The sequence below is a fragment of the Pongo abelii genome, chromosome 9 (genome assembly GCF_028885655.2).
Source record: "Pongo abelii isolate AG06213 chromosome 9, NHGRI_mPonAbe1-v2.0_pri, whole genome shotgun sequence".
Taxonomy (NCBI): Eukaryota; Metazoa; Chordata; class Mammalia; order Primates; family Hominidae; genus Pongo; species Pongo abelii.
Genome location: NC_071994.2, coordinates 68,600,080 through 68,618,638, shown reverse-complemented (window position 1 = coordinate 68,618,638; position 18,559 = coordinate 68,600,080). Strand labels below are relative to the sequence as shown.

The window sequence follows — 18,559 nt, the reverse complement described above, 5'->3', positions numbered from 1 at the left end:
TCCCATGTGCCTAGGTGGGAGGGACAGGTCCCCTAATGCCAAATATCTGGCTGCTACTCCACTTTGCAGACAGAAAACTCAGCTTTGTCTGCTCTCTCAGACCTCTGTCGACCTAGGAAAAGTGACACACACTGAACAAACCCCACATGAGCTGTGTGTTTAAGTCATGTGGTTGCCTTTTGAAGGAGAGGGAGCTGGATAGAAAACTGGATTGAGCCAGACAACTACCCAGGGTACTACCTCTAAAACCAGATCAAGCCATTGATGAGAAGAATGTTAGGTGAGCACAGAACCCAACGGGGAGTGCTGGGTCCACTCTGGGAGGCCTTCTGTTCAGCCGGGTGGCCTGAGGGACAGAACGTAGCTCCTCTATAACCAAGGAACCTGGCAAACTATCCAGGAGGAGCGTCTTAGTACCCAGAACCCTACCTCAACACCTTGCAGTGGTGGTCCTTATTGTAGGCCCCAGCTCTAATACCCACGATGGTTCCCTTTCATCCCCAAGGCCCTGCCCAGCTTACCTCCATTGACAGATCATCTTCCCAAGGTTAGGTTCCAGGTAACCCAGCTCATTTCTTGTGCACTTACTGGCCAGTTTTGATGTCAAATAGACGATGATGTCTTCTTTGATCTCGCCTCCTACTCTCAAGACCCCTCTTCCTGCTGATCACATGTAGTATGTGATTAAGGTTGATGGAGGGATGAAGACCATAATGCTGTGAGGTCAGAGAGGGACTGGTCACTGAAGTAAAAGCAGGGGATCTGGAGAGAGAAGACTAAAGGCTAGGCCCAGGCTCTGTACCTGACCACCTATGCAACATCTGACAAGTCACCCAATTCTTCTGTGCTTCAGTTTTCACACACGTAAAATGAGGCTGGCAGTGCTGTACCTTCAGGCAGATGTGTTTTGTAAATTGCCAAGTGCTCTGAAAATGTTGGTTGTTATCCTTGTGCACTGAAGTGTTCTGGGAAGAAGCAGAATATAAAGCGGGCCTTAAAGGTTGAGGAAGATTCAGGACATGTGGTCAGGAAGAGGATGGGCACTCCGGGATGAGAAACAGCATGAGCAAAGGCAAAAATGCAAATGGGATATACTAGGCATGGCTGCAGTAGAAAGCTTGTGTAAGGGAGAGGCTGAGGTAAGTTTGGAAAGGCAAGTGGGCTATATTCTGTTGGTCATAAGGAGCTATTGAACTTTTTGATCAAGTAAAAGAATGAAAGTCATGTTTTTGGAATACTAACCTGGTGGAGGTGTGAAGGATACAGAAATTGGAGGAGGGTTAGAATGCAGGCAGAGTGAACAAAGGAAGGTGTTGTAAACTCCAGGTAAGAGATATGATGGGGGCCTGAACAAAGGCAGGGGCACTAAGGCTTAAACAGAGGAAGCACATTGGAGAGATACAGAAACAAAAGGATAGGGTGACAGTGTAGTAGAAGAAGAGAAGGCTTGGGGACAATTTTCATTATCTAGGTGGACAATGGTGCCACTCACCAAGATAGAGAATAAAGAAGGCACCAGTAAGCAGTGCAGATTGAGTTCTTTGGATATGTTTGTCTGTAGAATGTCCAAGGAATACTAACCAGTAATTAAGTGACCATATGGGTGTGGAGCTCAGCAATAAGGATGTGAATTGAAGCCACCCAAGAAAACCATGTACTGTGAAAAGATAAGGACAAGGACAGAAGGCTGAGGAACATCAACATTCAAATGGTGGACAACGCTGGAAGAACCTGAAAAGAAGACTGATAAGTGACCAAAGAGTAGGAGGAAGGCAAGACTTTTTCTAGAAAAAGACGCCAACAGATTAAAGTACAACAGAAAGAACAGCGATATGAAGAATAGGAAGAGTCCAATTTGGCAATTGGTTCATTAATGACATTAGTAAGAGCAATGTCACTGAAGTCACAAGCTGTGAGCTAGACTGCAGTGAACAATGGATGGGAACGTGCAAATGGGCAGGATTTGTAGACTACTCTTTTGGGGAGCTTGGCTGTAAAGGAAAGGGCAAGGACATGGGAGAATTTCAAATTTTTTTTTTTTTTTTTTTTTGAGACGGAGTCTCCTGTCGCCCAGGCTGCAGTGCGGTGGCGCGATCTCGGCTCACTACAAGCTCTGCCTTCCGGGTTCACGCCATTCTCCTGCCTCAGCCTCCAGAGCAGCTGGGATTACAGGTGCCCGCCACCACCCCCGGCTAATTTTTTGTATTTTTAGTAGAGACGGGGTTTCACCGTGTTAGCCAGGATGGTCTCCATCTCCTGACCTCGTGATCCACCCGCCTCGGCCTTCCAAAGTGCTGGGCTTACAGAAGTGAGCCACCAAGCCTGACCAGAATTTTGGATATTTTAGCTGAAGGGGGAAAGACAAAGAAAAATAAATAAATACACGCTCACACATACACACAGAGAATAAATGAGGGGATGGGATTTTAAAAATTTATTTCATTTTTCCCATGGGATCTATTAATAGACTAGCGAGGGGATGGGATCTTGAACACTGGTTGAAGGAACCGACTTAAGAGCGAAGACATGCTGCTATTAGTGAAGACAGGGAGGTGAGGGTAAGTTCATTTATTCACTCAACAATCACTCGTTGAGTGTGAATAAAACAGTCCTTGACCACATAAGGAATTAGGTCTAGTACGGAAGACAAACGTAGGTCAATAAATTACATAAGGGTTATACTAGATTGTGTGGTGGTACAGGTGGGGAAGCGAGCAACTGTCTGCATTGTGTCCAGGAAAGGGTCACAGGCGTGTTATGTAGATTCTGGAGAAAATCCAAAAATAGCATTTATTTTTACTTATTTACTTTTGTATGTGAAGACGAGGGTCTCACCATGTTGCCCAGGCTGGTGTTGAACTACTCGCCTCAAGCAATCCTTCCGCCTCGACCTCCCAGTGTTGGGACTACAGGTGTGAGCCACCGCGCCTGGCCTCAATGTGGCATTTACAAAAAGTATTTACAACATCTGCATTAAAAGGACCATAAAGCAACCAGGCATCTAAGTCCCTGAAGCAATTTAAGTTGCTCAAACTTGAGAGGACAACCAAATGATAGCAAAAGGGCAAAGGAGAAAGGAAGCCGGAGTGCCCATTCAGAAGTCTGAGAGCGGTAGAAGGCATTTCGGGAGCCGCCCGAGCTTCAGGAAACCGAGCGAGACACCAGGTGGGCACACTGAGGATTAAACAGGGCCTCGCCGTTCCGCACTGCGGCCGGGAGACAAACCAGTAGCCACTATCACCAGCCCCGAGCAGACCACTAAGAACTGCGGAGGCGCGCGGGGCGGCTCAGGGCTGGCGCGTTTGGTGAGGAGCTCAGACACCGAGGCCCTTAGGGTCGGTTTAGGCGGTTCCCTGGCCAAGGCGCCAGAAAACGGCCTGGCTCAAGCAAGCACGAGCGGCGTGCAATACAGCACACCTAGCCCCGATTCTTCAACAGTTCTCGCCCTCCGAGCCTAGCACAACCAGCCTCACCGACACCATTCACCGCCACCAGGACACTCCGTGAGGTGGATCACCACCCCCAAAAAGAGGAAGCGACTAGCAGGCGCGCAATCCCGCGAGACCAATAGGCCCCGCCCGAAGCCCGGCCTCTGTGACCGGAAGTGAGGCTTTTGCCCCGCCCCCCGTGGCCGATACCTCGCGAGACTTGGCGAAGGCCTTCCTTTTTCGTCTGGGCTGCTAACATGGTAGGTGTTTCGTTTCTTGCCTCCTCTTCCTTGCCGGCGGAGACCCCTAAGCTCTATTCCCATTGCCCCTAGTCATCCACTTCCTACCATGGTCGGGGCTTCCAGGCTGCGCATGGCCGCCTGCAGGGCAGGGTGGCCGGTGCGGGCCCGGGGCGGGGCTCCCGGAGCCGTGTGTTAGGCCCGCGGTTCGGATCTCTAGGACACGCGGGCCCCGGCGCTACCGTGGTGAGACCTCACGGCCCTGAGCCGATCAGTAGCCTCAACTTTCCCGAACGCTCCAGAAGTTAGGTCTTTGACCCACAGGCTTACAGGCTTACAGGCTTACAGGACCATCTCAGCTGGCAGGCATCGCCCCCTGCCCCTAATTCCTTAGGCCTTCACCAAGCTTTTTCCACACAGCCATCCAGACTGAGGAAGACCCGGAAACTTCGGGGCCACGTGAGCCACGGCCACGGCCGCATAGGTAAGTGCCGCCTTCCCCTCGGGATGGGCCTTGGGCTCCCTTCGGGTGCTTAGCTAGTCTGGAGATCGGTAGCCTATAAGTGGATTAGAATAAGACCTTTTTGTGGTCAAGTTGGACAGCTGTTGATTTTTTTCTGAGGATCCTCTAGTATTCCAGTTCTAAGGAATTTCACATCAGTGGGGTAATAGGAATTGAGCAGGCACTGTATTTGGTTAGTTGAAGACATGGAGTACTGTGGGAATGCTGTGATGTGGAACCTGAAAAGATGTTTCACCCGGAATCCTAAAGTAATCGCATTGCTGAAAACAGGCATCGGTAGGGTGGGAGCAGCGTAAGCCGGACAGAGAAGTCTGGGGAAACACTCTGCTTTTGTGCGAGGAAGTATTGAGACGCGTGAGAAGGCTGTGTGGTGCATGTAGCTTTTTTTTTTTTTTTTTTTTTGTGAGACTGATCACTGTCGCCCAGGCTGGAGTGCAGTGGCGAAATCTCGGCTCACTGCAACCCCTGCCTCCCGGGCTCAAGCGATTCTCCTGCCTCAGCCTGCCGAGTAGCTGGTATTACAGGTGTGCGCCACGACGCCCGGCTAATTCTTTATCTATTTTTAGTAGAGTCGGGGGTTTCTCCGTGTTGGCCAGGCTGGTCTCGAACTCCTGACCTCAGGTGATCCACCCGCCTCGTCCTCCTAAAGTGCTGGGATTACAGGCATGAGCCATCACACCGGCCTCATGTAGCTTTGTATTCCTGCAGGCAAGCACCGGAAGCATCCCGGCGGCCGCGGTAATGCTGGTGGTCTGCATCACCACCGGATCAACTTTGACAAATAGTAAGTGTCCTTGGACTGCTTTTATTGACACAGCTTGGGAGGCAGGGGCAGAGAGAGGGCTGGCTTAAACAAAAAGTTTAGAAGCAAGCCTTGCCTATTGCTGTTTTTTACCAAGTTAACATTTGGTGTGAACTGAGAACCTGTCATCGAGGCTAGAGTCACGCTTGGGTATCGGCTATTGCCTGAGTGTGCTAGAGTCCTCGGAGAGTAACTGCTGACCTTATTCACTGGCTGTGGGCCTTATGGCACAGTCAGTCACCAGGTTAGAGACATGCTTCACATTCACCTACCCATAAACTAGTGGATGATAAATTTTGGCTATTCGGAAGATGTTTATTATAGGAGTATGTAGATTTTCCATAGAGTGCTGTTATGTGACTTGAGTTTTAGTCTCGGCCCTGCCTCTGACATTGTCAGTGGTTTATCCTGGTTCCAGGAAATAAGACTAGCCTTTTCCTCATGATAGTCTTTGGTGGTTTTTAAAACAGTTGTTTAAGTCAACAGATGTATCATGTGCCTGACACTGCTCTATACCAGTGAATAATTTACACTGTAATAGGGGGAGGTAACTATAAAGATGATAAACATAGCATCTTAATTGGAGTGTGTATGAAGGTGGTTGTTATCTCTTCCTAGCCACCCAGGCTACTTTGGGAAAGTTGGTATGAAGCATTACCACTTAAAGAGGAACCAGAGCTTCTGCCCAACTGTCAACCTTGACAAATTGTGGACTTTGGTCAGTGAACAGACACGGGTGAATGCTGCTAAAAACAAGACTGGGGCTGCTCCCATCATTGATGTGGTGCGATCGGTAAGTTAATTGGATGTTTTTCTATACTTCCATACCTTCCCTTACAAAACTCTGGCTTAATCTAATCCACTTATATAACCTGTACTTCCCAGTTACCTACCAGACATTGATATTCTTCCTGTGGTAGAATAATAATAGGTAGTTCCCTATCCGTAGCAGTGCCTACTGTCACTGCCCAGGTTGTATCAGGTTTGCATTTCGTGCTTGAACTATAGCTGGTTTTCATCGAGCACAGCTCTTGGCCCTTCATGTTCTCCAGATAATAGAATCCTAATGTGTTCCATTGATACTCAGTGCCGTACATTATCTGAAGAGATTTTCCCCCAAAACATGTATTATGTCTGTCCTTACGGGGGTTCTGGTCCCTGTGTCAGTCTTAACTCTCATGAATATGGAGGTAGTGTTAAGAGGCCAGAACCCTAGGGATGCTTTAAATTCACTTCCCAGCCTATTTAATGTCCATTGAGTAGTTCTGGTGGTCAGGAAGGTGGTTGTCTTCTTTTGCTTAGCAGGGGATATTTGAGCAGGAGGAGGCTTATGCTTTGCCGAGACTAGAGTCACATCCTGACACAACTCTTGTCCTGGTGTGCTAGAGTACTCGAAGAGAATCTACTGGTCTTGATTCACTGGTGGGGGCAGTCGGTGCCCCCATTAGTGCCCAGATCAGAAACATACATACCCTGCCTAGGGATTTAGAAAGTGGGTTGGCAGTCTTTCCTCATGCCCATCACGCAGTTGGTACCTACTACAGTGTATTGTAAACTTTTTTTCTCTGTTCTTCTAGGGCTACTACAAAGTTCTGGGAAAGGGAAAGCTCCCAAAGCAGCCTGTCATCGTGAAGGCCAAATTCTTCAGCAGAAGAGCTGAGGAGAAGATTAAGAGTGTTGGGGGGGCCTGTGTCCTGGTGGCTTGAAGCCCCATGGAGGGAGTTTTCATTAAATGCTAACTACTTTTTCCTTGTGGTGTGAGTGTAGGTTCTTCAGTGGCTTCTCTACATCCTGTGTGCATTGGGAGCCCAGGTTCTAGCACTTAGGGTATGAGCACTTAGCACATGGGCTCCTCTGCTGACTTCCCTCAAAGTATATGGTAAACGTAAGACCAACACAGACGTTGGCCAGTTAAACATTTCTGTTTATAAAGTCAGAATAATACCTGCTGTCACTGAAAGGCCTGCATATATTGTACTCTGAATTTTACAGTGAATGAGAGAATGTACCCTAATTGTTCAATGGGGCTCAAAAGGAAAGATTCCATTTTGATGGGTCACATTCTAAAGAGAGGGGCAGTGTGATAGGAATGAAGTGGTCCTTTAGGACTTAATTCCTCAGCCCAAGGTTTTTCCACGTGGCCCCCTAGTTTTTTTTTTTTTTTTAAACGGAGTCTCTCTTGCCATTCTGGAGTGCAGTGGCACAATCTCGGCTCACTGCAGCCTCCGCCTCCCAGGTTCAAGTGATTCTCCTGCCTCAGCTTCCTGACTAACTGGGATTACAGGCACCCGCCACCATGCCCAGCTAATTTTTGTATTTTCAGTAGAGATGAGGTTTCACCATGTTGGCCATGCTGGTCTCTAACTCCTAACCTCAAGTGATCTGCCCACCTCGGCCTCCAAAAGTTCTGGGATTATAGTGTGAGCCACTGCACCTGGCCATGGCTCCTTAATCTTGATCCAAATTCTTGTGATGAATCAAAATCTCGAGATGGGGTCCAGCAATCTGAAATTTCAGTATGCCAGGGCTTTTCTATATGTCAAAGTGGGTTTGAAATTGTTAATTTTTCTTCTGGTCTGAAATGTATCGAGAAAATTTGGAAATCCTGAAGGCTGGAAATTGAAATAAGTTTTTCTAGGACTTGTGTCTCGCTGTTGGAAAACTGATGGTGACCAATTCATGTTTACAAATAAGATCCTCATAGATCTCAGGGTAAATTATAATTTGCTACAGTTTTATGGTTCTTCCTGTGATTTTGAGCTTTTTTTGACCCAAAATAATACAGTCTAAAACTCTAGACAAATAAGATGGCACTTAGACTCCTGGGTTTTAGTTAGTGGAGGTTTCCTTAGTGCACTGTAGGGTCATAATATGCATAAGGCAAGAACCATGGTTGTCTATGGGACACATCTGTCAGGACAACCTTTAGAGGATGTTGGGGATCAAATATAAGGCACAGAGAAACACAATTGGCTTACATAAGAATAGGATAGAATTACAAGTAGTGAAGCCTTGATTCAGCTGGACAATTTTAAACAAATGTATCATTTGGCTTGTATCTTCTGTTGTGCTGGAGAAAGTTAGAAATAAGGGCTCTCCACACCAGCCTGACCAACCTGGAGAAACCTTTTCTCTACTAAATACACAAAATTAGCTGGGCGTGGTGGCACATCCCTGTAATCCCAGCTACTTTGGAGGCTGAGCCAGGAGAATCTCCAGGAGGCAGAGGTTGCAGTGAGCCGAGATCGTGCCATTGCACTGCAGCTTGGGCAACAAGAGTGAAACTGTCCCCCCAAAAAAAAGAAGTACGGGCTCTCCATTAGGGCCCATAGAGGACTTTTAATATGGAAACTGAATCCAAGGATCCCACAATAAGTGGTCAGTAGTTAATGAATTAAAAGACTCAATATTTGGTCTTCACCCAATACCTGTGTGACTTTTAGTCCCAGTTTCCTCATCTTTAAAATTTCAGTGAAAGGGCCTACCTGAGGATTGTGTAGATTAAAATGGAAACCATGCACTTAATTTTTTGTTTTGTTTTGTTTTGTTTGAGACGGAGTCTTGCTCTGTCGCCCAGGCTGGAGTGCAGTGGTGCGATCTCAGATCACTGCAAGCTCCGCCTCCCAGGTTCACGCCATTCTCCTGCCTCAGCCTCCCAAGTAGTTGGAACTACCGGCGCCCGCCACCGCGCCCGGCTAATTTTTTGTATTTTTAGTAGAGACAGGGTTTCACCGTGTTAGCCAGGATGGTCTCGATCTCCTGACCTCGTGATCCGCCCGCCTCGGCCTCCCAAAGTGCTGGGATTACAGGCATGAGCCACCGCGCCCGGCCCATGCACTTAATTTTTGTGTTTGACTTAGTAACAAGTGCAAACTATTATGGGAGCAGATGGAGTCAATTGGCCTTCATGTGATTGTCAGTGGGAAATTGGTCCAAGCAGAGGGGGAATACTGGTTCAGGAAACTGGTTTGGGAAGGTTAGGCAAACGGAAAGTGCTATGGTGGAGAGAAAGATTACTCTGGCCGGGCTGTAAAGGACGGCTGCGATGGGAGGCTGAAGGCAGAACCAAGAAAATGGGAGTGAGTATGGAAAAGGTACGATTCAGACGGCATAATGGACGGGACTTGGAGACTGAATTGTAGTGGGCCGACCACAAAATGATAAGGCATGGAAGGAAGTAGAGTTTGGGGGGAGGATCCCTAGTCCCTTAATGGCTACCTTCTTCCCCAGGAGTTCATTGTTAGGCCATCCGATCCCTGGCCTGGGAAAGAAACTGATTTCGTTGCTGGCTTGTTCACTCACCAGAAGCTACCGCTAGTAACAGTTCTAAAAACTGTTTTATGTGATGAGGAACAGACGAAAATAGTTTTGAGCCCTAAGTCCGTCGATTCCAGTGCTTTCTTGAACCCGCATTTACTAAAATATTTTCATGACTGTCAAGCTTTGAATAGCCTGCTGTGTTCATGGAGGCTCATACTGGCGATCTCTAGTGGCTGGCTAAAGTTTGAATTGCAGAAGATCTAATTTCTGGTCTAATGTATATATGCCTTAAATATAGTTGCGTTCAAAGTTGGGAGCTGCAGGTGCAACTTGATTTTATGACAAATGTCTGCCACATAATTTGCACAAGCAGTGCTCGTCAAGGGCAGCTAAATCAGGCGAGCTTTCAATCAAAATAAATGTGCTACTAGACCCTACTTAGCGGCTAACTAGCCCAAGAGCAGACAGCCCAGGGACGGACTGCAAGTCGGAAGCGCGGGCGGAAGCTGTGCAGCGCCCGCCTGGTGGCTCCATCGGCCGCCTTCATCAGTCAGCACGACCCGACCTCAGTGGCGTCCTCACAACACAGACCGGAGCTTGGGTCTTACCTTGGCCCCTGAGAACCACTTCCGGCGAGCTTTCAATCAAAATAAATGTGCTACTAGACCCTACTTAGCGGCTAACTAGCCCAAGAGCAGACAGCCCAGGGACGGACTGCAAGTCGGAAGCGCGGGCGGAAGCTGTGCAGCGCCCGCCTGGTGGCTCCATCGGCCGCCTTCATCAGTCAGCACGACCCGACCTCAGTGGCGTCCTCACAACACAGACCGGAGCTTGGGTCTTACCTTGGCCCCTGAGAACCACTTCCGGCGAGTACCTTCTACTTCCGGAGACGATGACATCCCCCGCGTCCCAGACCGGAAGAAGCCCGGCGGAGACCGGCCTCGCTCGGCCACTTCCGGCAAGGGCGGAGCTGGCCAGTGGTGCGCGAGCGCAGATACCTCCCCTGGAGAGGCGGGATGTTCAACTCCACCCCTGGTCCCTGGGCGGCCGTGGGTCCCCTTCCAAGCGGAAGAATGGCCAACCTCGCCGCACTTCGAGCCCCGTTTAGGGTGCGTTTAAGAACAGTAGGCGTGGCCTTTACGTAAATCTTCAAGATGGGAACTTCTAGAATTTGTCTCAATTGTCTAAAAGGTAATGAGCGTCAGCGACATTCAAGGGCACTTTGGGCTAAAAAAGTGCTTGTACACGGATGGAAATATTCTGTAAGAACATAAAAGGAATTCCTCTTAGGGGCTTAGGGAAATGAGGGAGACGAAGTATGTTTTGGTGCAGTTTTTTGTTCAACCCAATGCATATTTTCATATTGAGAGGCAATATAAATGGAGCAAAAGTATCTTGAGAAAAAAAAAAAAAACTACCAGAACTTGCCATTGCTGAAAAGTATTTTCTCTTTCAAAAGTTTTCATGGCCTTTTAAATTACACCCCCACCTCCACAGGCAAATAAATTTGTTTTGGAATGCATACCACATCATCTGGCTCTAGAAACGTATTTTGTGTAGCTCCCCTAGCAAGAATATAGGTTAAAGCGTATATTTAATTCCTGGCTGTATTTTACATCCCAATTTTTATTTTCCTCTCATTCCCACTTTACGTTGTTTCAAATAACCTAGTTTGTGTATCCCTGTAAGTCATTTTGGGTACAAAGTAGGTTATAAGTGTACATGTGAAAAGATGTTTTAACAAAAATGTAACTGAGCTGTGACTAATCACACTTATTTTCTTGGGTCGTGCTATGGTTTGGATGTGGTTTGAAACTTGGCCCGTAGTATGGCAGTGTTGGAAGGTGGAGCCTATTGGGAGGTGTTTGGATCATGGAGGTAGATCTCTCACAAATAGATTAATGTTCTCCTGTGGGGGTGAGTGAGTTCTCACTCTGCTGGGAATGGAGAGCAGGTTGTTTAAAAGGCGTCTGGCTTCCTCAGTTTCTCTCTCTTGCTTCCTCTCTTACTACCGGATCTCTTTGCACACGCCCAGCTCCCCTTCTGCTTTCTGCCGTGAGCTGAAACAGCCTGAGGCCCTCCTCAGGTACTGCTGCCCAATCTTTAACTTTTCAGCCATCAGAACCATAAGCCAAATAAGTCTTTTTTCTTTATCAATTACCCAGTCCCAGGTATTCTGTTATAGCAACACAAAATAGACTTAGATGGGCCCTAATTCCACAGATTCCAATGTGAACCAGAGTTTGACTAATGCTGTTTAAGGGCAATTCTTCAAAATATTGTTTTTTAAAAAGCCCAGAATACTTATTTCAAGACTACGGTTTATCAGAGCATTTAGAACCGTGTAATGAAGCGGCCTGCCCTGCATTAAAAGAACTAACTTAATTACAGAATAGAGGAGAGCTGACACTCCTATAGGTGAGGGGACTTCCCTGGTAGAGGAGATAGCACTGTTATCCCTGAGCAACTGCCCCAGTGTTGTCAGAAAGCCGCTGTTTAAGGACACTTCCTCTCAATGGCCACAATACCATCTTTTACAGGAGTGTTTTGGAAACGGTGGGGTTTTTTTTTGTTTTTTTGTTTGTTTGTTTTTTTAATTAATAGAAATGGGGTCTTTACTATGTTGCCCAGGCTGGTCTCAAACTCCTGAGCTCAAATGATCCTCCTGCCTTGGCCTCCCAAAGTGCTGGTATGATAAGCATGAGCCACCACGCCTGGCCACGTTGGGACATTTTTGTTGTCACAATCATGGAGGGGAAGGGACCAGGGATGCTAAATATCTTGGAATGGATGAGCTGGTTCTACACAACAAAGAAAAATCTAACTTAAAATCTAACTTCATTTACACATAACCCAAAAGTTGGTTTGTTTTTTGTTTTTGCAGTTTTCATATACTTCTGTTTCCTAGGATTCTAACTACTGTTTAAATCAGGGGAAGCTCATACTTTGTTTTGTTCAGAACGTTACCAAAAATTGTTCATTTCAGAAAACTCACCAATAAGTACTCAGTAGGATCTGAGATGCTGATACAACACTTTTCTCCATCTGCATATGTAGCTGTTGCATTCACAGTAATTCTGTGTACAGTGGTAGGCATCTGATTATCTCTTCTACTACAGTTGTACACAAGCATTTACATATTTAAATATTATAACAATATTTCTGTTTTATTTCTCCCCTTTTATATTACAGTTAAGGTATATTTCGGTAGCTTATATTATCTTTGAATTTCGTTTCAGGGTAGTGAAGGAGGGAATTAAAGTGTTTGCTATTAAAAAAAACTGTTGGATCTGATAGGGTTGAAAATCATTGGTTTAGAGGTCCAGAGATCATGTGAAAGAACGTGGAAAGAAGCCCTGAATATTTTTTGTAAACCTCAAGCCAGGCCCACTGTCCACACCCGCCTCTCCCCATAAGGCTGCTGTGCCTTGGCCATGGCAATCACTCTATGGGCCCCTGCACTCTATGGGCCTAAGCCATTATATGCCAGTACGGATTTTCCAGATTGGGACCAGAGCTGCAGCCACAGTAGCAGGGAGACATACTGCTCTGGTATTCACGCAAGGGCATACTATATTTTAAAGATACATAAAAGTGGCAAAATTTATGAGTAAGGCTGGATGTGGTGGCTCATGCCTGTAATCCCAGCGCTTTAGGAGGACTGTTTCAGCCCAGGAGTTCAAGACTAGCCTGGGCAACATAGTGAGACTCCGTTAATGCAAATTTTAAAAAGATTTACACATATACATCTTGTGATCGGATCACATGTCTAAAGGTTCTTTGGAGCCACGCTGAAAAATGAGGGGTGAAGGAGAATGGGGGAAGAAGGGAGAGAGAGCGCATGTACCTTTTAGCCTTTTAGGAATTAAATCTGGGGTTTTTTTTTGGTTTTTTTTTTTTGAGATGGAGTCTCGCCCTGCGCCCAGGCCGGAGTGCAATGGCGCAATCTCGGCTCACTGCAACCTCTGCATCCCGGGTTCAAGCGATTCTCCTGCCTCAGTCTCCCAGTAGCTGGGATTACAGGCACGCACCACCACACCTGGCGAATTTTTTGTGTCTTTAGTAGAGACGAGGCTTCACCATGTTTGCCAGGCTGGTCTTGAACTCCTGACCTCGTGATCCACACGCCTCGGCCCCTCAAAGTGCTGGGATTACAGGCATGAACCACCGCGCCTGGCCTGTATTTTTCTTATTAAGGAATCTGGTTCTATGACTGTCCTAAGCCCAGACTGAGTTAAGAGCGACGAGTTCTGGAGGGAACTACATCCCACTCTGAGTCTTCTGGTTGTAATCCTTGTCTTTTCTCTTGATCTGAACTGAAGGCTCATGAGGCTTCAATCTCTGTCCTAGTCCTGGGAAATGGCAGAGCCAGAAAATGACTTTGCCTTCCCAGAAGACAAACCCTCCACTTTATTCTGTGAGGCTGACAGCAGGCCCAAACCATGGACAGGTTGGGGCCTGCGCAGGCCTCAATGGAGATGGGGAGAAGGAAGAGGGGAAGGAAACTTAGGATGGGATCATCTCTCAACAAGGGTGGAAGGACAGGAAAACTTTACTCATGGTTCAAATCCTGTCAGACCCAAAGACAATACCAAAGAAAATGGTTGCAGCTTAATGCCTCACTTGGGAGTTTGCAAAGTCTCTGCTCTCCCAAGGACTTGGCGGGTGAAAAGCCTAAACCATCCTTATTTCCCTCCTTGCTTCTCTCCTTCCTCTTCCATGGAATGTAGCAGTACTTTCTGTATGAAAACCTAGGGTTCCAATGGAAAAACGAATTCACAGAGTGACATGGAAGAGTCACAGGGAGTAGGTCAGGGCTATGCACAAGCCTGGGTTGGCATTAGCTGGGCTTTACTCTACCAATGTCAGGACACTCAAAGACATCTTAGGGGTTTCAGGCTGAAGAGGAAAATATTAAGATTTACCTAATAATGGGGCCAAAGGGCAAAGAGCATTCTTTCCATCACTGGAAACACTTAAGCACAGGCTGAACAGTTGAGGGAAGCTGAACTACTGCAATGACTGGGTATCTTCTAACTCTTAAGACCGGTCATGCAACTTAGGCTGGACAACTCCATTTCAGGGGAGGTCAGTGACTCACACTGAAGCTAACCCCTTAATCTAGTACTGAATTCCCTGTGTGATGGTCTTTCATCCCTGACTGGCCAGTCCCAGCCCATTCCCAGGAGAGAGAACTAGATAACAAAGCCAAGGAACACATGAGGCTCTGGGCCCAAACAACTGTACATTGTTTATTGAGAACACCCGTAGATGGGAAGGAGGAATGCCCTGTACCGCATCGTGGCCACCACTGACTGGGAGCCAGGCCCAGAGAGCACTGGCAGAGCTGGGGGTGGGCTTCCCATGACACACTGACCATCTCGGAGGGTGGGAGGAATGAGAGGACTAGGCCTAAGACCCTGGTGCCATGCTACAAATGGGGACTGATTGGCCTTTGCCTTTCAAAAACAGAGGGTATGGGTATGCGGACTACCAGAAAAAAATAGGAACTCTTGATTTTTTTAAAAGGTCCTCCTGTACATAACAAGACAGCATCTGCTCTCCAGGGCCCGAGACTGGCAGCGGGGGCCTCAGGCAGGCAGGCAGGCTGAAGGCCTCCAGGGAAGATCAGTGGTTTGGCTGAGACAGTCAGCTGCACAAAACTGGCCAGTCACGAGCACCCAGCAAAACTTCATCCATGCTCTGGCAGGACAGGAAAGCACCCGGCCCCTTGGGAATATACAAATATTTACCATATTCTCTTTGCTTGTTACAAAAACAGTTAAGAAAGCTTACAGCAGATTATTTACAAACAGTATCCTGGGATATGATGAAGGCAGAGGTGGGCTGGCTTGGAGGATGGGATCTGTGGAGGCAGAGGAGCCACAGCAGCCCAGAGGGTCCCAGGCTGGGCCTTCTCCCCAGGCTTCAGGCTCTGCAAGGCACTGGACTCTGCTACTGAGAAGGGGGCTTAATTCTTCTTGTGGAGAAACTTCATTTTGTTGCCTGTGGGCCAGAGAGGACAAGAGAGAATGTTCAGTGTTATCCCTTCCAACCTCCACTCCCTCTCCTCCTTGTAGCCCTAACCCTGTCAGTGGGAGAGGAAGGATTAGGAAGACTGGATTATAGCTGTGATCTGATCCAGGGTAGTGAAAACACGTGAGAGCTCTAATTAGGACACCGGTATTAATCACTGTGTGGTTTTACGCAAGCCACTTAACCTCTTTGGTCTCAATTTCTCTTTAAACAGAAACATGCTATGATTCTCTGATCTGGCCGGCTGTGCACCCTGCAGGGAGGGGTGCATTTTGCAGGAAGGGCACTCGCACTGCTGTGTCTGCAGACCTGTTATGGTCTAGAGGGAAGCTCAATGGCTCTAATGGCCTTCATATTCACTCAGGAAGGAGTGCAAACAGAAAGACTTGATGTATGTGGGAACCTGGGATTCCTCTTTGTAATGCAATATGGTAAATACAGCCTGCCCTCTGTATCCATGAGTTCAGCGTCCATGGGTTCCATGTTTATAGATTCAACCAACTGGAGATCAAGAATATTTGGGGGAAAAAATGGATGGTGGTGTCTGTACTGAACATATATAGACTTTTTTTTTCCTCGTCATTATTCCCTAAACAATACAGTATAATATCTATTTATAGCTGGGCACGGTGGCTAACGCCTGTAATCCCAACACTTTGGGAGGTCAACACTTTGGGAGGAGTATTACTTGAGCCTAGGAGTTTGAGACCAGCCTGGGCAACATAGCAAGACATCATCTCTACAAAACAAATTTTAAAAATAGCCAGGTGTAATGGCATATGCCTGTAGTCCCAGCTACTCAGGAGGTAGAGGAGGGAGGATCACATAAGGCCAGAAGTTTGAGGCTGCAGTGAGCTAGGATTGCACCACTGCACTCAAGCCTGAGTGACAGAGCCAGACCTTGCCTCTAAAATAAAATAAATAAAATATAAAATAAATAAAATAAAATAAAACAATTTATATTATATTAGGTATTATAAGTAATCTAAAGATGATGTAAAGTATATGGGAAGATGTGCACAGGTTATATGCAAATACTATGCCATTTTATAGAAGGGACTTGAGCATCTGTGGATTTTGGTATCCTTGGGTATCCTGGAACCAATCCCCCACAGGTATTGAAGAACGACTACTGTGCAAAATGCCCTTGGAATTCTGGCTGAGAACCTTCTAGTCACTATGGGATGTCTACATCCTGTTCTGTCTGCAGCCCCAGTATAACACATGGTGACACTGATTTAAAGTATTTGGGGACACAAATCCCCCAGCCCCTTCCTTCTTGCTGAACATCTATCTCATCAGTAACAAGGCTACTTACCCAAACCTCGGAGAAACTTATTCATTCCACTCTGCTCAGTGTCTGGGAGTTCTTCTAAGTACTGCTCCACTCGCTGCTCAAAAAGGCCTGGGTAAAAGAAACAGGCACAGGGAAGAGAACAGTCATTGGAGAAGGGAAGGAGAGGCCTACATGAAGGGAACAATGGAGCACAGATGCCAAAAAAGGAGAAAGAAAACATCTGGGATGATAATTTGCAGGAGCATCTTACTAGAATTCGGGATGGCTCATCAAAGCGATCATTAGTGACATCTTGCCGGGGTTTGCTGCTGCCACCCTGCCTCCCCATGCACATTCCCAAGCTGCACTAGGGTGAGGAGGCTGCTTCTCAGTTCAGAGCTGCCCCAAGTGGACATCTCTAGCTTCCTTCAGACAACTCTACCATGTTGTTCCAAAAAGGTTGTTATACTAAATGGATAGTATTAGAGGACAGAAGAAATACTAACCCTGAAGTTAAACAGAAAAATTGTGATGAGATGAAAAAGCCCTAGAATGAGCTGATGAAATAGCAAAAAACGAGATAACCATCTGCCTTAAACGAAGACTGCCACCAACCTGCGACAGCTGGCCCAACGCTCTCTAAGGGAATTCCCAACCCCTGGGTTCTCAGAACCCCCGAAATTGCTCAGTCTGCTCCTTTTCTCTGGATAGAAGGGCTTTCTCCTATCCTTCTCTTTGAGGAGGGGGTGGGCAACCAATGGCATGCTGCTCCTATGTGGAGATGAGTCCTACCTCTAGCCATGTGGCTTAGCTTGTGCACAGCCTTTTGATGGCATTTACTGGGACAGGAGGAGAAGAATGCTACCTTGGAAGTTTCTAACAGAGGTAAAGGGATGTTAAGAGGCCTGGCCCTAACTGATGTCCAGGAGCTTCCATCATAGTGCCTGGTTCTTCAGCCCTGCTGTGGGTGAAAAAATTAGAGAAGAGAGCCGATAACTAAGCCTTACCCTTTGCCCGACACTTTCTTAGCTCCCTGTCTTGGATGAAGCCAGCAAACATCTGAGACTCCATAAAAACCTCAAGAAAGCGGCGGATGCTTTTGGAGGCCACAGATTTGCGGAAGGCCTCTCGCTGAAAGGCCCTCTCTCCCTTCTCACTCTGTGTCAGAAAGAGGGAGTAGTGCCCAACGGTCTCCACAAAGAACCGGATAAACACCTCCGACACCAGCCCATTGAGGGTATTACATTCTGGAAGGGAAAAGAAAATCTTTGAGGTTCAGGTCAAGAGCCTGCAAAGCCTTCCTCAGTCTTCTGGTGTAGTCTTCCTCTCCCCAACAAGACTTCCAGCCAGTACCACTCTTCTGTTCTGGAAGCTCTTTTTGAGACCGAGTTTCACTCTTGTTGCCCAAGTTAGAGTGCAATGGCGCCATCTCGGCTCATTGCAACCTCTGCCTCCCGGGTTCAAGCAATTCTACTGCCTCAGCCTCCCAAGTAGCTGGGATTACAGGTGCACTTCTTGTATTTTTAGTAGAGATGGGGTTTCACCATGTTAGCCAGGCTGGTCTCGAACTCCTGACCTCAGGTGATCCACCCGCCTTGGCCTCCCAAAGTGCTGAGATTACAGGCGTGAGCCACCACGCCCGGCCTCTGGAAGCTCGCTTTCTTGTGCTCATGGCCTTGTAACCAGCCTACGAGCTGCAGAAGGCCAGAAACTATGTTCTGAACATGGAAGTTGAAACATAATTGCTAGATGAATTAAAGTAGAAACAAGAGCACCACCTTCATCATATCCCTCACCCTAAGTGATTTTTCTGGCTTCCAAGGAAGAGGAAGTGCCTTTCATCTCCTGCAATGGCTTGAGGCAAGGCCTCAGAAGGAGGAATAATTAGTTTTCTGTCAGCAGAAAGTATCTTTGGGGTTGCCACATGTCCTTGGGTTTTCCTTCCTAAACTACCTGGGGTAGAAAAGATGCTAGAGTGAGACCAAGGTCCTCATC

At 47.2% G+C, this 18,559-nt stretch overlaps 3 protein-coding genes and 2 non-coding genes across 17 annotated transcripts in view; 3 read left to right on the top strand and 2 right to left on the bottom strand.

Moving 5' to 3' along the window:
- Nucleotides 1–666, bottom strand: part of TRIM66 (tripartite motif containing 66) — a 61,652-nt gene extending 60,986 nt beyond the window's left edge. Inside the window, exon 1 of one of the 2 annotated variants that reach the window (XM_054524714.2) lies at nucleotides 589–666. The gene's annotated coding sequence lies outside the window, so the exon portion shown is untranslated. Of the gene's footprint in view, nucleotides 1–521 lie in introns of both variants that reach the window. The other variant, XM_054524712.2, reaches the window with a different exon arrangement.
- Nucleotides 19–6,741, top strand: RPL27A (ribosomal protein L27a). 3 transcript variants are annotated; one of them, XM_054523989.2, is made up of 6 exons: nucleotides 19–280; nucleotides 3,496–3,688; nucleotides 4,088–4,151; nucleotides 4,899–4,974; nucleotides 5,611–5,785; nucleotides 6,570–6,741. In XM_054523989.2, the coding sequence occupies exons 2-6, from the start codon at nucleotides 3,686–3,688 to the stop codon at nucleotides 6,696–6,698; spliced, it is 447 nt and encodes a 148-aa protein (XP_054379964.1). In that variant the 5' UTR covers nucleotides 19–280; nucleotides 3,496–3,685; the 3' UTR covers nucleotides 6,699–6,741. The 3 variants fall into 3 exon arrangements, with proteins under 3 accessions (XP_054379964.1, XP_054379963.1, NP_001124757.1); XM_054523988.2 differs by lacking the exon at nucleotides 19–280 and adding an exon at nucleotides 2,056–3,165; NM_001131285.2 differs by lacking the exon at nucleotides 19–280 and having other exon boundaries at nucleotides 3,664–3,688; nucleotides 6,570–6,739.
- Nucleotides 5,120–5,249, top strand: LOC112135626 (small nucleolar RNA SNORA3/SNORA45 family). Its single transcript, XR_002916884.1, has one exon. It is a non-coding gene; the product is annotated as a small nucleolar RNA SNORA3/SNORA45 family (small nucleolar RNA).
- On the top strand, nucleotides 6,330–6,460 carry LOC112135625 (small nucleolar RNA SNORA3/SNORA45 family). The gene has a single exon (XR_002916883.1). It is a non-coding gene; the product is annotated as a small nucleolar RNA SNORA3/SNORA45 family (small nucleolar RNA).
- Nucleotides 6,742–14,478: 7,737 nt separating the features above from the next.
- The window catches only part of DENND2B (DENN domain containing 2B), a 173,206-nt gene continuing 169,125 nt past the window's right edge, over nucleotides 14,479–18,559 (bottom strand). For all 10 annotated transcript variants that reach the window (XM_063727858.1, XM_054523636.2, XM_054523631.2 and 7 more), the window contains 3 exon segments: nucleotides 17,572–17,811; nucleotides 16,607–16,693; nucleotides 14,479–15,258 (listed from right to left, as the gene is read on the bottom strand). In XM_063727858.1, coding sequence (XP_063583928.1) covers nucleotides 15,224–15,258; nucleotides 16,607–16,693; nucleotides 17,572–17,811 — 362 coding nt within the window. In that variant the 3' untranslated portion in view covers nucleotides 14,479–15,223.